The 17,749-nt window shown below is 39.9% G+C and overlaps 1 protein-coding gene across 5 annotated transcripts in view; it reads right to left on the bottom strand.

The window, feature by feature from the left end:
• The window catches only part of LOC119733780 (F-BAR and double SH3 domains protein 2-like), a 105,216-nt gene that overhangs the window by 66,991 nt on the left and 20,476 nt on the right, over positions 1 to 17,749 (bottom strand). For all 5 annotated transcript variants that reach the window (XM_038207142.1, XM_038207144.1, XM_038207143.1 and 2 more), the window contains exon 4: positions 13,830 to 13,918. In XM_038207142.1, the coding sequence (XP_038063070.1) occupies positions 13,830 to 13,918 (89 nt within the window). The remainder of the gene's footprint in view (positions 1 to 13,829; positions 13,919 to 17,749) is intronic.

Raw genomic sequence — 17,749 nt, 5'->3', positions numbered from 1 at the left:
GACGGAAAATTACCCAGCAATACAGTTAGTTTTTACCAGAAGGGATTTTGAATGGTTGATTATGTGGCTATTAATTTAATACAAAAAGGGAAAGTAAAATCTTCACAATCATGGGCATATGTGTGTCCATATAATGTATAGATTTTGTTTTTAAAACAATATACAGGTATTTCACCAATATTGCACAAAACATACACGTATGCACAATGCATCAACACAAAATAAACAAACACATGGGCAATTCCAGTGTCACGGACATTATCAATCAGACATTTTGTTTTACTTTAAGAGCTCAGCAATAAACCTGGCAATGTCTTATACATACATACATCCATCACCTAGTAATGGTCAAGGAGATTATAGCTCCAATGAGTTTTGGTTAATTTCTCTGAATCTTTTGGGTTTTATTTTTTTTCGGGGGGGGGGGGGGGGGGGTGGCCATTGCAAATTTGCAAGAGTACGTTATTTTCCTTGTTTACAAGAACCTGTAGAAAAAAAGGGGATGTGCAGCATCGATTCAAAATGGTTGCCTGAATCTCCTGCATGCACGGTCTAAACAAAAAGTGCACACTCTCGGACTCTATCGGACAAAACATGTACCGGTAGGTGCCACCATTCACTGGGGCATATTTCAGGGATGGACTCTGCATGGACACTTTTGCCTGACATTTGGGTATATACATTGTACATGTAAAGGGAAAAGTAAAAAGGAATCTGGGCACGTGATTACTGTACACTTATAAATAAGGCCCCCTTCAATGGAGAAATTTATAGTGTATTAAAGCAACTGCTCTGATGCATTATAATATCTAAACAATAGCAATTGTAAGTTGAACATTTTGCTGGTAAAAACAATTAAAGGGAATGTACATCATTGGCTTTTGCTGTAATTTTCAGAAATGAACTATTTGAGGGGTAAGTTGATAGATCAAATATTGTTACACTGACCTGTTTGAAGTTTTGTGTTCGAAAATGCTGGAAAACCAAGAAAAACAAAACTGTTCAAGTAGTCTGGTTCCTTGACTCCACTAAAGATAAAATGGATCAATTTATAGATGCCGGAAAATTGTAGGATAAGGAAACCAGTCTACCTGGCCTGCACCCGTTCATGAACATGTAACATATAGCAAACAAAATTTGGACTGAAAAAAAGGTGTAAAGTTGGAGCAGTAGTTGAAAAATAGTTAGGTTTTCCAACAGTGGTCGGCCGACCACCGTTGGAAATGTACACAAAAATACCATTTTCTTGAAAATGACTTGACACCAGGTGCCATAATTTTACAAGATGTTTTAAACTGTCATTTACAATGTACCAACATCCTGCAAGGTATTTCGTAAAAACTTGGTAGTTTTATTTTTCGATGTTTGCAAATGTTGTATATTCCCTTTAAATAGGGTATGCCTTCAGTTTCAATGGGTACAATCACACAAGAACTTTAAATACATGTACATGTCCACACAGATGTACAAGTACATGTACACATCCCCAGGTTCGCTGTTATTCAAAGGAAGTAGAATTCCCCAACGCCCTGGAAGGAAGCCCTTTTCAGCGCATAAATCAACAAATATGCTGACGTATTTACCGCCTGAAAACAATGCCAATATGGCCGACAAAATAAACATGCTTCCCAGCAAAAGTGAAGTGTGTGTGTCACTGGGGTAAACAAAAAATAACCTAGCATGAGTCAGGGAACTAGTTTTCAATAGGGAAGGTTGTGAGGAGCCACACAATTTCAGTTTCAATATTTTCCATAAGATGACTAAACATTAATTTGTTTTTTCATGTCATCATTGTGTCACGAACTGGATTTCAACTTGACACAGTTAAACTGCTGTATGGGTCAACAAACTTTTGATCTATTACACAGATATACATGGATTTTTATCTTCAAGTAAACTTGAATCCTCGATCCTGATTGGTCGATCCATGGCAACAAGCCGTGCTACATGTACATATAACCATGTAGCACGGCCATGCCGCACTCTACGTGTTGCGCTATTCCACGATGCGTGCACCATTCCGTACAAACACGCACGTGTAATAGGATAACTGCTGAAAAGTTTGTGTACTGCACACGTTTAATCTTTTTAGTGCGCCAAGTTTGCTTCACGATAAATTGGTTATCACGTTCGCGTTCGTGGAACACGGAAAATGTAGTGCGTCTGTGTCCCACATACCACCAGGCCTCCATCAGGATGGAGGCATCCATCCTGATTCATCAAATTATATGCACGACGTGAACATGTTCTAAATCCCGCCTCCTGACTTGAAAATCACAACAGTAATGTTTGCCCGCAACCAGCCTATTGCAAAATGGCAATAAGCCGTGCCAAGAACGTACAATTTCTGTGGTGATGAACTTTCAATTTTTGCTGATTTCCAAAGTGTCTCTGGCAAATATCAATCAAGAGAGAGAAATTACTGTTCAGTATTTAAAACCTATGCCGTTGAAATGCTTGAAAGTTACCTTCATGGAGACACTGATGATTTTGCGTACTTGTTGTGGTAAGACAATCTGGGTGAACTTTTTGATAATCCTGTTAATCACCATCCATACACCGAGCTGCTAAACAGCGATTTGAAAATAAACAATCATGATGCGGGCGCAGAGGTGATCCAATCAATGGCTTTAAATGGGAGCTAGCTACCGGTCCCTATATTTTTAGGGGGGGGGGGCGGGAAACAGTCTTGTATTCTATATGTTTTTGCATAGTTAAGATCAAGTCATCACTTTATATGTAAATGCACCTTATCACTAGTCATCCATACCGGAAATGAACTGAATATGAACTCTTACATTGCCCCTGACCTATAATGACCCACCTTGTGACCTGACCTGTGATTGAGAATGACACGTAATTGACTGGATCAAAACTCTGACTGCAGTGCATACACGCATGTGTAACCATTCTAGTGAACGTACGGTAAATAGTTCCGGGTAGTATCGAAAACCAAGACCTCTAAACCGAAGACCGAAGACCCACTCGGAAACAGTGGGTCTTCGTTTTCACGTGGGTCTTCATTTTAAGACCCACTCGAAAACGAAGACCCACTGTATTTGAGTGGGTCTTCGGTCTTCGGTTTAGGGGTCTTCGTTTTCGATACTACCCATTACTTGTAAAGACTGGTTCATACTACAGCCATGCAAAACATTGCTACAAAACATTTGCCGTGAAATTTGAGTAGAAATGAGTTCAACTTTTGCAAATTCACATTCTCCGATTATTCTGGTTTGCATTCACATTCGCAGGGCTGCCAACTCTCACGCATTGAGCGTGAGACTCGTGCATTTCAGGCTGTTCTCGCGTTCTCACACACACTCAAATTTCTCACGCTAAATACGGTGTAGATAAATAAAACTCAAAAACGATGTTTAAATGATGATCTGTTGCTCAAAAAACTTGGTTAAAGTGGTCGGAAATTGCCTCAGATCACACCACAGAGCATCTAGAATCCAACTTTTGTGTGATACATGTACATATGCATTTAGTTACATGTTACATTTACATATGTGTGCACATGTACATGTACTACATACACCAAATTGTCATGTACATACATGTACATGTACATGGGCACATGTACATATGCATAAATGTCCATGTCCATGTACATGTATACATGTACAAACTATATGCATGTATGTATACATGTGCATTTTCATGGTTAATTTTAGCAACCCAGTTGATCTGGACTCAGGATGTAACGAATTATGGGTGCAGATGTGAACGTTGCAGGGAAATGACAGACATGTATCAGAACATGGAAAGAGAAAAAAAAGTGGTGAAAACATTCGGAAGCTGGAGTGGTAAACATGAGCAGGAACTTAGCCTTCCTACGGTAAGGGTTGCAGAAACACTCCCATAGGAATGTGATATCATAATCTGTGGAAATTTGTGGAAAACAGGCATAGCGTGGGCATGTTTTTTTGAAAGAGCAATCTGTCACTAGTTTGCGCCACCTTGCATCCATGTACTTAGGCACTACTTCAATAATAAGTTATTTCCACAAAAAACCCTAACCCTGTGGTGGGCTGTGTATGGTCCAATAGTTACAGTGTTCGACTCACATGCCGTTAGGCCTACATGTATGTTTTGTATGTGGGTTCGAACCCTAACGGTGAACATCCAGAGGTATAAATGTGTACACTGTGAAGGCAGAGACCAGATTTCGCTGATCTCGAGTAGTGTTGTGCAATCCCGACCCGAAACCGAAACTGACCCGACCGGAAACCGACTTCGGGTCGAGTCGGGTCGGTTTGTCCATCATTTCAGTCAGGTCGGGTCAGTTTTGCGTATGCGGTTGTTAAGTCTGAAATGCAAATTATTGCAATATAATAAAAAATATGTAGCAGGAAGGAAGTCTGAGAAACCATTGGCTCCATGCATACGCGAATAAGAGAGGGCACTTTTTTACTACTTTTGAGAGAACGGTGGACGGACACACCATGTGTTCGCGCAGCACAACATGAGCATGACTTATTTTATTCTGAATGTGGACAAAGCCATAGTGTCTTCGCGTGAGCGTTATTTGAAGCTTTCGATTGTCTCTATCAGTGGTCTCCCCCAACTCTCCCTTTCTTACCGTTGAGGGGGTACTTGTGCACGGAGCTCATTAAAAAGTACGGCCAGTTCACTTCACCACATGTACATTAAAGCTATAGTCCATCATTTGCAGCCATCCGAAAAGTAACTGGCGTAATTATTGTTGAAAAACATACTTGGTCGAAAGATAGTAAGGGAACTAAACTCCCTGTGAAATTATTCTTTCTGGGAAGCTGTCATTTTGAAGTAATCAACAAAAGAAGGCATTTCCAACAGCGATTCTTAGGAGGCACCGTAGGAAAATTTAAATTAGTAGTTCGTTTTGTTATTCAGCGCAGCGCGCACAAGGTTTGGAACGACGCACACGCGCGCGCGGTTGTTATAATTCGTCGGATCAGTGCGCTACGTCGCGTATAGCTGCAATTCAAAACAATTCAAAACATGATTCCGTAACTTTTGATTTGAAATTGAGATCTTAGAATGCTGTTTTTCTCGGAATATACAGCTGAAGCTTAGCTGAAACTTCATCAGGTTAGTTGCTCAGTATCCTTCATTAGATTTTGAACTCTTTTGTTGCTTCAAACGAACAAAATGCACAAATTACAAATGATGGACTATAGCTTTAATAGTTGGCACAAAACGAATGCAAATTCAACTTGTGACATCACAGCAAACATTTGTGCTGCGAATTCGCAACAGTTTAACACATCAACTCCGGTGACATTTACATGTATGCTGACAATAATTTATCACATTTGCCTTTAACAAATTTTGTAAGCTTAACTGCATTCTGAACACTTATTACCCATGCATGCACATATTGTTGTACGGTACATGCGGCCATATGAATAGAAACAAATCAATACTCTCAACTAATATCATGTTTCATTAACCCTCAATGTTCACAAGGCTGGTGCTTTTGAGTTGTGGACAATTTGACGCCATCAAATTGACCAACAAACATGACAATCTATTACTACCAGGAAGAGGATCAATGACAGCCCTATAATAGTGTATTTAATGCTTACGATGATGGATTCAGAATAATGTTAAACACCTGTTTTTAAAAAAAATTTCATTTATTTTTATTTTTTGTGGATACATCTATAGAAATATTTGCACATATGCATGTCCTACACATCAGTACAAATTTACATGCACATGTACATGTAATACTGACAATTCACTGCATATGTTCTCCACACTTGTGAAATTGAGTACTATTGACCTGTGCAAAATGCGTAGCAGTAACCTATCGGAGCACTCTATGCAATGCCATGCATAACATTGGTGAAATTATTTGCAGTCCGCGAATAATCTCAAGTGTCGCTCTTGTCTGTTCCTATGTTTTTTTATGTGTCTGTCTACACACTTTACAATGTGTAGCGCTAAATGTTATTTTAAATTGTTATATTAAGAATGGAATACTGACTACATCATTTAAAACCATGTACCGGTAGGATCCTTTGCAAAGTAGAATCGCGTGATAATCGCTTCAACGCAGCTTGTGAAATATCATCCAATAACATGATATATATATATATACAAAAGGACGCGGAACGTGCAACATCTGAGACAAACAAAACTCAGCGTACAAAAACTACGTACTTAAGGTTGTCTAAGGGGCGTGGCCAACTCACAAACGGCGAAAGGTCAATAAGCCATTTGCAAGTAACCTATACCCTTTGTGATTTACATTTGAAAAACATCTGGTACACTGACTTGCTCAGAATGCTTGGCACATTTTAACTTTGAATTCTCCAGACCAATGACACTGTTGCTACCGGTATATCGCATGATTGGGGGCAAGCTCTTGCATAGTTACATGTAGATAGGTAAGAGACGCTCTGCACCAATACATTGTTCACAATGGGTGAGAATGGCACAAAGACACCAGACCATGCCGGAGCTGGGGGTTGCTAGCATAAGGCTTGCCCCGAATCACATGATACACGGTAGTACTAAAAGTCTCTTTGGTCGGGAGAATACAAAGTTAAAACGTGCAAAGCATTGGATTAAGTCAGCGTTCCAGATTTTATTAAAGGAAAAAATGCGTGCTTTGGAGGTTTTATAATCACTCTGTTTAAGACCACTTGGAGTCTGGGTGCTGATAATTACCCGAGCCGAAGGAACATTATTCCCATTCATAAATACCTTTTCGGTCAAAAAAATCAAAACTTTTCGGTCAAAAAACCCCGATTTTGTTCAACAAGTTCACTTCATAATGTTTTTTATTTTTGTTTTTTATAAATAGGCGAAGGCCCCATCGCAATACCGTGCGGACACCATTTTGAAAATGGTGACTGCGCGTGGTACTCGATTGATTTTGAATGAAAGGACTACTTGGCACAGAATGTATGTTTGCAGAGGAGGGTAAATGATTATTCAAGACTCAATTGCGACCCACCCCGACCAAATGAGTTGGCATTCGCCACAGCTTCTTTTGAGTAAAGCGCTGTTCTACCCATTTTGTCTACCCCCGGTAGTTTACCAACATTGTTGATGTACCGTACATGTACTAAAGTTTCAGCCCATTTTTGTTTAAAAATTGATAGTCAGCTATCAAATAAGGAACTGCAACTGCATCATATTGTGTCTGCGAGACACAAATCAACAAAACGAGTCGGAAATTGCCGGAACTCCATGTGCTTTTGAGTGATAGGCCTTTCTCCAAATCTTGATTAAAAATAAACATTTTCACCACGTAATCAAACAGAGAAAGGCAAAGTATGCTGCATAGAAAAACAAACAGGTGAAAAATACAAATCCTCAAGAGCCACTTTTCATTGATTTGAATGTCATTCTATTAAAAGAAAAAATATCCTCTAAATATATATAATTGATTTACCATGGCAATCAGAATGGATCAGCAATGCGCAAACCAGACAATCACAGATCCTGGGTAGTGATCCCCTTTAATACTATTTACAATTCAAGATTCCCCTAGGGCACCACCCCCCCCCCAAAAAAAGTCCCCAGTCCAGGAAAACTGCAATTGAAACTGCCATTTTAAAGCCTGACATTCAGAAACGACACAAAATAAAACTGTACAAAGGTTGCCTAAGCAACAGCACTACGCAAATTGCAAGCTACCATCATCTGAAATATTTTTGTCCTTCGATGTTTAAAGTCCCCCCCCCCCCTTTTTTTGGGTGAATCACCTCAAACGACAATATTTTTCCCATCCTAAACTGGATCAGTGACTGCTCAAGCCAGGATGAAATGATGGGGTTTTTTTTCTTGAGACCTTTGAGAGCAATTTTTATTTGTAGCTCCGAGACTTGACTTTTCCTCATCGAGACAACAATATATCTTTCAATAACTGGCTAGTAAGGTTCCTTAAGTGGTCAGACTTTTTTCTAATATTGATTTTCAATCGTCAATCTCCAATTGGAAACTACATACATGTACATACGCATTTACAGTTACCGTACTTTATTTCAGAGCGTTTCATGAGACTACGGATATCTTCTTCTTTCTTTGGTGATCAACAATTGCAAAAGAAAAAAATATCATGCTGTTGGGAATCGTTTGTGCTCATTTTCATGTATTTATGTTTTTACTATTCTGGGCCATCTTCTATTCTTTGGGAAAAAAGGCTCTGTTTGGGGGTTGTTTTTGCACATAAATACATTACATGTATCAGTAGATCTGTCCTGTAGGCAGACTGATTCCCACTCACTGCTTTAGCGATTCTGATGGGGCCGGAACCAGTCCACCCTGAGAGAACCAAATTATTGTTCGGCTGCAAACTATTCCATTGTTAAATGTGGGCCAAGTGTTTTAGTCAATATCTTCTGTGTTGCTGGGCAAAAAGCTGTTTAGAAATGAAATCTATTTTTGCATCATGGACAAAATGAAGACAAAAAAATCACCTATACACATGCACGTACACATAATCGGTAGATCCCTTTTAAAGGTAGTGTCCATCATTTGTAATTTGAGCATTATGTTCGTTTGAAGCAACAAAAGTGCTAAAAATCTACAGAAGGGTACACAACTAACCTTGAATGCTGTATATTCCAAGAAAACAATATTCTAGGATCTTGATATCAAATCTAAAGTTGCTGGGTTATGTTTGAAATGGGCCTGAATTCAGCGTCCGAGACACATTCTCACTGAGCCGATTGCAGCTACGCAATGTCTCGCACTGAACTAATGAATTACAGCAACAGCACGCACGTGTGCATCGTGTCAATGCTTGTGCGCGCGCTTCGCCGAATAGAAAAACAAGCTACTAACAGAAATTTCCAACGATGCATCTTTAGTCGCATCGTTGGAAAGGCCTTCTATCATTGATTTCTTCAAAATGACAGCTTGCCGGAAAGAATAATTTCACAGGAAGTTTTAGTCCCATTACTATCTTTAAACCAAGTATGCTTTTCAACAATAATTATGTCAGTCACTTTTTAGATAGCTGCAAATGATGGACTGTACCTTTAACATAAAAAAAACCTATGATGAGAATGTTGCTGCAGTCAGGCAACCTGGGTGAATCACATCCTGGTAATATGACCACGCATCCCAACCAGTGCAAGGTACAAACACAACAAACGCAGGGGTGTCGCTTGAGGGGGTGTGACACTCCCCCCCCCCCCTCAATTATTTGTTTCTCAGCCAAATCACTGTTCTGGCAGCAAAATCGTCTCTCAGCAGGATATGCTGTAACAAACAGTGCCACCTACACATTTCTTGTCAGTCTCGTCTGCTGTAAAAACAGTACCCCCTTTGGTCTCATGTTGACATTCACTCCTCTCTCCCTCCACCTCCCCCATCCCCCACCCCCTCAGATTTTGATTTTGCGATGGCCGCATGAACAGGTGCACGCACAAATCCTGACTACCTTCCAACACGGTTCCGTCACATACCGTGGTAATTACATGTACATGTATTGTACATATTTACAAACAGGACACCAGTTTGGCCCTCCAGGACCAGCACAATATCACAGCTAAAAATAACAGCGTTGCTGTTGAAACCCCTCAGCCAGAGTCAAGTTATCATCCGGAAACCATTAACCTTTAACTCACGTGGTGACCTTGACCTTTGGCCTTTGACCCCAGAACCAGTCCCAACATGCCTGTACCAATGGGAAACCCCCTACCGAAGTTAGACACCAACATTTCATTTCTAACTCAAGTTATCATTCGGAACCATTTACATTGAACTCACCACGGTGACCTTGACCTTTGACCTTTTGACCCCAAAACCAATCCCAACTTGCCTGTACCCAAGGGCAAACCCCTACCTCAGTCAGACACCAAAATCTCATTTCTAACTCAAGTTATCATCCGGAAACCATTTACCTTTAACTCACCATGCTGACCTTGACCTTTGACCTTTTGACCCCCAAACCAATCCCAACTTGCCTTCTCCCAAGGGGAACCCTCTTCCAAAGTTAGCCACCAAAATTGCATTTCTAACTCAAGTTATCATCCGGAAACCATTTACCTTTAACTCACAATGGTGACCTTGACCTTTGACCTTTTGACCCAAAAACCAATCCCAACTTGCCTACTCCCAAGGGCAACCCTCTACCAAAGTTAGACACCAAAATCTCATTTCTAACTCAAGTTATCATCCGGAAACCATTTACATTTAACTCACCACGGTGACCTTGACCTTTGCCCTTTTGACCCCAAACCCAATCCCAACTTGCCTACTCCCAAGGGCAACCCCCTACCAAAGTTAGACACCAAAATCTCATTTCTAACTCAAGTTATCATCCGGAAACCATTTACATTTAACTCACCACGGTGACCTTGACCTTTGACCTTTTGACCTCAAAACCAATCCCAACTTGCCTACTCCCAAGGGCAACCCCCTACCAAAGTTAGACACCAAAATCTCATTTCTAACTCAAGTTATCATCCGGAAACCATTTACATTTAACTCACCACGGTGACCTTGACCTTTGACCTTTTGACCCCAAAACCAATCCCAACTTGCCTACTCCCAAGGGCAACCCCCTACCAAAGTTAGACACCAAAATCTCATTTCTAACTCAAGTTATCATCCGGAAACCATTTACATTTAACTCACCACGGTGACCTTGACCTTTGACCTTTTGACCCCAAAACCAATCCCAACTTGCCTACTCCCAAGGGCAACCCCCTACCAAAGTTAGACACCAAAATCTCATTTCTAACTCAAGTTATCATCCGGAAACCATTTACATTTAACTCACCACGGTGACCTTGACCTTTGACCTTTTGACCTCAAAACCAATCCCAACTTGCCTACTCCCAAGGGCAACCCCCTACCGAAGTTACAACCCCAAACAACATTTCTAACTCAAGTTATCATCCGGAAACTAAGCTGCCCGGACGGACGGACGGACGGACGGACGGACAGACATACATACATCCGGACGGACGGACGCCCTAGGCGATGACAATACCCCTCGAGCCTCTCGGCTGAGGGGTAAAAACTACATGTAACAAGTTTTACCAGGGCTAAAATGAGAATATGTATCACATGTATACGTACGTGTAAGAGAAAAATCTCAATAACATTTGAAACTGTTATTGAATCAGCATACAATATACAGTAGGTTTTCCAGGGGAGGATCTATAGCTTTCAGGAAATAGGGATGGGGGGTTGATATGAAGTGCGGGTTGAGTGAAGGTTTGCCGAAAATTGTAGAAATCTACGATGATTTCTCCTGCATTCTATGGCAATTTGAGAATAAATTTAGGAACTCTATTATTCAGTTTCGTATCGTAACATTAGTGAGTGGCTGGGGGGGGGGGGGGGGGGTTTGCAACCCCCAAAACCCCTCCCCTCTTCCCCCAGATCCGCCACTGTTTTTCTGCTGATTTTATGCACGTTACGGTACATGTACCATCTTGAACTTGTGTGAGAGGTAAACTATTCAACACGCGCACGTGTACAATGCTTGCTTGCTTAGTGCGTTAAATTTCCCTGTGTTTTTTGTTGATTCAGTTGGGACTGATTGAGTGGACTCGTGAGGTAATACTGACAGGATGCCTTCGTTGGGAAGAGCTAGGCCTAATGCTAATGGGTAGTTAGCATTTAGCGGGACAGTGGATAACTGTAATCATAATGGTGTAATGGTGGCATTAGCAACTTGACATGTTCAAGCCTGAGCAGCGTATGTATATGTAGTTAGCATTTAGCGGGACAGTGGATAACTGTAATCGTAATGGTGTAATGGTGGCATTAGCAACTTGACATGTTCAAGCCTGAGCAGCGTACATACATGTAGTTAGCATTTAGCGGGACAGTGGATAACTGTATTCGTAAAGGCGTAATGGTGGCATTAGCAACTTGACATGTTCAAGCCTGAGCAGCGTACATACATGTACATTTACATGTACAATGCTCTATAAAACCCAATACGATTGGGCAATTAAACCATTTCTAAAATTCATTCTGATTCTAACTTCTTCCGGGAGTCTTTTTTTCCCTTTCTTTCTTCAGAATTGATAACAAATTATTGTTTAGGTGTACTTTTAAAGCAGGGTTAGGGAAGAATGTGAATTCAAACAAGCACAGAGTCACAGTTCAAACCTCAAGTCACTGCCTATTTACATGTAATTTTGCATTTTCCCCTTCCCCTACCCCCTGTCAAAAGCTGACAGACTGAGAAACAGTTAAGGCAATCAATGCACCCATACTGTACGTATGTATCATATCGTGATATACATGATATCTTTGTGATCATGTTGCATCTTATTTTAATTTACATGTACATGTGTACAATGTATTGTATTGTATTGTATTGTTTTATTTCCATTTGTCACAAATTAATATGTCACAAATTAATATAATGCAAATGCAACAGATTATTTACAATAACAATAACTAAACCTAATAGAATACTAATACTTGTACAACACTTTGATCAATTAAACATAATGTACAAATGTACTTGCTCGGACATTCAGCACATACCGGCTGATCGGTACATTGTTCTGATGTTCTTTTCGGGGATCAATAACTGAGGGATTTGCGCACAACAATAGTCCAGACAAGGCCACCACTAGATAGCACCAAAAAGTGTCCTCCGATAAAGTAGGGTCTCTCAACCCTGGTTCTGACCAGCGTTGAATTTTACCCCTAGTAGAGTTTTGGAGCTGTGTAGAATGCAGGACCCGTGTTGGGTTCTTGCTGATGTGAAAGAGGTTCCAGAATCTCCCATGTTTGAAGTTGAACCTGGTACAACTGGGGGATTTTGGATAACCATGTGAAAGGCCCTACAGTGGGAATTGTGATTTATGTGCCCTGTAAATATATGTAGTGTAGTAGTGGGTCCAGGATCCTTTAACCTAAACCCCCTAGGCCTTTTTTGATAGAAACCATCCTCATTCCTCAATCCTCCACAATTTTGCGCTTATGTTCAAATGGAGGATACCCACTGCCTCAATCCTTCACAATCCTCCGACAGTCCTGCCTCTCAAAACGCATTCATTCTCAATCCTCCAAATCCTCCTCTCCTTCAAACACCATTCATCCTCAATCCTCCAAAATCGACCGATACTGAACGACAATGTGCCCACAATCCTCCACAATCCTCCATAATTGTATGTTGCATTCAGCCTCAATCATCCAAAATCCTCCTAACGACTTTGGAGGATTGAAGAGGGTTAGGGTTAACCCTGGATTTGGCTGAGATGTTTCACAGGAAGCAAAAGCCATTTTAAGAAATGAACAGAGCTTTACAAAATAGTATGACTTTTTTTTTTAAAGGGAAAATACAACATTTGCAAACATCAAAAACTAAAACTACCAAATAATTTTGAAATACCTTGCTGGACTGTTAGTGAATGACAGTGTAAAGCATTCTGTAAAATCGTGGCACCTGGTATACTGTCATTTTCAAGAAAAGTGGTATTTTTGTATAATTTCCAACGCTGGTCGGCCGACCAGCGTTGGAAAAAACTGGCTTTTTTTTCAAATACTGGCCCCAATTGGCCATCGCGCTTGTTTGCAATCGATTACACACCTATGAACGGGTACAAGCCAGCTAGACTGGTTCCCTGACCTTACAATTTCCCCAATGTATGTAAACTGCTCTGTTTCTTCTTATATGGAGTCAGGGAACCAGACTACAGGAAAATGATTGTTTTTCTTGGTTTTTATAGCATTTTCGAACCAAAAACCTCAATAAAGTCAGTGTAACTATATTTGCTATATATTTCCAACCCCCCAATTCCATCCATTTCTGAAAATTACAGCAAAAGCAAATGATGTATATTCCCTTTAAGGAAAGGAACTTTTGAAATTTTGGAAGTATGCAAAAAGAATATGTGTAAGTGTACCTGTGTTGTTGTTCATTCTGCTTCTGTTCTTCCGTCAGAGCCGGGAAGACCCTCTTCTGTTGGAACTGCGCAGCAAGCTTCTGCAGAGACTGTAAATGAACAAAACAAAAATCATTCATACATATACACTGTATGTCTTGGTATGTTTTGAAGGACAATAGGGTCTGCAAATCTTTGATTTCATGTTAAATATCGTACATACATGTACATGTACATATATACGTGTGTAAGTTCATGTATGTACCAGTACTGCAAACAAGTGGTATTATTACATCGTCGGGTGCGTAGTAGAAGGTCGTTAGGGTGAAAAACGGGGTCAAAATTCGGATTTGTCTGGTAATCGATAGAGCTTGGAAATATCTTTCATATATACATTTTCTCTCAAGGGGCTACGTCATTCTGACATAAATAACAGTATGAAAAAGACGGCAGGAGATTTTTCATTATTTTTCCCCGACAAAAGGATATTACCGTACCTGTAATACTAAGAGCATGTAAATATCTTTCATTATGTACAATTTGTCTCAAGGGGTTACGTCATTCTGACGTAAATAACAGTATGAAAAAGACGGCAGGAGATTTTTCATTATTTTTCCCCGACAAAACAAAAGGACATTACGGTACCTGTAATACTAATAACCAAGTGCGCTAATGTCCCACTGAAGTCGGTACGCAAAGCCAAGTTTGTTCCCAGCAAAAGGATGTTATGATTTAACTTGCCCCAATAAAGCGCACATTTAAGGCAGGTGGAGTTCCCAGTAAAAGGTCGTTAGCGTCAAATTATAAATAATTTCAAAATAAGTAAATACTTTGAAATAAAAAATAAAATGCACAGTATTATTTCAATTATTAACGAATTTCATGAGTCAGAATTTCAGCCTAAATGTGATTTTAAATTTTAAAATGGGAGCACAAAATCTTCAACTCGATTACATGTATCTCCAAAAGTGTTTTTGCGTGCCTGGGCTGCTAACGTCCTTTTCCTTGACACACGATGACACAGTCCCTGGACATACAAATACAGCTTCAAAGCTCTATCATGTTTATTTTTTTGTTTAATCTGGCTAATCAAGTCCTTGGGTATGACTTTACTCACTGTCAATTCTGGCCAAGTGCTACCATAAAGTGTGCAGTAGTCAAAGTTCACTTTCTCCAATTGATATGTGACTGATCTTTGCAGTAACCCTAACCGCCCTGAATCCTTCAAAATCCTCTTTGCCAAAGTGGAGGAATTTGGAGGATTGAGGTTACATGACAAAAGTCTGTTACTGATTTCTTAGGATGCACTTTGTCAAGGTCTTGGGCCGGACCATGTGTTGTTTTTGCTCAGCCATGCATAAATATAGGCCTGGATTATGCTTGAAATCCTCCGTACTGCTCCAGGATGTCAATGGCCAATCCTCAACATATTGATAGTCACTGCTGCAGGATTTTGCAGGATTCAGGCTGTGTTCACCCCTCCGTGGACCATATTCAAGAAATAATGGAGGAATTTGCAAGATTGAGGCTTTGCTATTTGTCCATGACACCAATTGGAGGATTTTGCAGGATTGAGGCTACATCCTAGCAAAAAGGCCTAGATAGTTAGGGTTAATTAAAACGTATCTCTTTTTTGTCTCCTTGCTAAATGAATGTTGCAATTTTCTCTCTATTTAGCAATTCATAAATATCTGGGACAGTTTACGGGTACCAAGATTCCTATTGGTTGAGAGCCCGACATGCGGGTGGTTTGAAACCACCGTTTAAACACTGCTGAGAAGTGTTTAAAACAGGCCAAAAGTAAAAAATTGCCCCATGAATCAGGACAACAAATATCTGTTTTGGTTTTTGTCTTTTATTTTCTCAAATAATGTTACAATAACATGAATAATGTTTATTTGTGCATTTTGATAACTGCTCATGTTGATAACTGCTCCATCACATATTTGTTTCAGAAATGGCATGTGCGGTACATGTACATGCAATGCAGCTAAACATTCTCTGAAGTTACACAAATTTGTACGGTACATTACGTATATATGTACAATGTACATTTACTACTACATTACATTCATGAATAAAAATATTCAACACATGTACCGATACATAATTATGTACATAATCAAACGGGCTAAGAACATTTGCGAGCATTGTAAATTGTGCAGCTAAGTACACATGTGCACTAGTATGCACAAAATGAGTGACATTGCACCATCCCGTTACCTTGGCAACCAGATTGTACATCACTTGAGGGGAAAAAGTCTGCAATTTTCCACTCAGTACTGTTGCGCCTAACAACATTTACTTATTATCAATCAGCCACCTAAAATAAACACAAATAATGGTACAGCCTGGCAAATTTCAACTTAATGTATCACGTGTTACATTACATGTACTTGTGCATTTGTATAGAGTACATTGTACCGGTATCATTCAGCATTCACAAGCATCATGTACTGTACATTAGTAATGGGCTCCGTGCGCCAGCAAAAGAGGGCACCTTTTTACCTAGCAACGACGTCCCATGGGCGGGACACGTACATTTCGCCGGTTACGCGCGTGCACCGTTCCTTGTGTACATGTATGACGCACGTACACCAGGGGATTTGTACACGCAGTGGCAGCGCTTCACGGCCAAATATTGCAGTCAAGCAAGATGGTGTCGTCCGGTCACCCCCAACTGTACTTTCTTTGCCAGTGAGGGGGTACTTGTGAACGGAGCGGATAACAACAATTTTAGGTAACAATATATATGTTCGTTAACAATGACAAGAGCCCCGAAAAATCCAAAGAAGAACATTCAAAACCTAACCTGTTGAAGTTTCAGCGCAGTGGATATTACGTATTTCGAGAAAACATTTTAAAACCAAAACATGCACAACCTTTTGATCATGAAACACAATTTCGTCCATAGCACTCTTTATATTTCTGAAAATCAGTAGGCTACCAACTGACCGGTTGTTAGACAACACCTCCTAAATGACAGCAAGCCAGACAAAATAATTTCACAGGATATTTAGTACCAGTACAATCTTTAATCCAAGAAAGCTTTTTGACAATAATTCAGTAAGTTACTTTTGGGATAAATGCAAATGATCCCATTATGTCCTTCAAAAGGAAAGTCAATATTCAATATGTACAGTACATACTTAAAGGGAAAATACAACATTTGCAAACATCAAAAAACGTAATGATCAAATTATCACGAAATACCTTACTGAATTTTTAGGGAATGACAGTCTAAAGCATCCTTTAAAATCGTGGCTGACATTTTCAAGAAAAACTGTATTTTTCCAACGCTGGTCGGCCGACCAGCGTTGGAGAAAACTGGCTTTTTTTCAAAAACTGTTCTTAATTTTTCATATTTAGTTATTCTGACTTTTCTTTGCAATTGATCACACACCTGTGAAGGGGTACAAGTCTGCTAGACTGATTCTCTGACCTTACAATTCCCCAAAGTGTATTAATTGCTTCGTTTCATCTTAAGTGGGGTCAGGGAACCAGACTACAAGAACATGATAGGTTTTATTGGTTTTTTCCGGCATCTACAAGCCCAAAACATGAAACAAGTCAGTTTAACAATATTTTATATAACATACTAATCCTCCAAATCAATTTATTTCTGAAAATCGCAGCAAAAGCAAATGTTGGACATTCCCTTTAACAAATATCATACATGTACTACAGTATGGTAACGGTACATGTAATATGCTATGTTGGTATGAGGAACAGAAAATGCTTAAATCTGAAATCAGATGATTATCAAAGCCCCAGAGACATATCACTTCCCCTTTTGATTGCTCTCTAAGGGGAAAATCATCCAACCCAAGCGCAACACAATCCATGACGTACTCATATTGGTAACATTTGAGCTCTTCTTTATTACATGATACTAGTACGGTAGCTGGAGAGCAGTTCAGATCCATAGTTTCTGTAAGGCC

This window comes from Patiria miniata, unplaced genomic scaffold (assembly GCF_015706575.1).
Source record: "Patiria miniata isolate m_02_andy unplaced genomic scaffold, ASM1570657v1 HiC_scaffold_26, whole genome shotgun sequence".
NCBI lineage: Eukaryota > Metazoa > Echinodermata > Asteroidea > Valvatida > Asterinidae > Patiria > Patiria miniata.
This window is presented reverse-complemented; position numbering and strand designations above follow the sequence as displayed.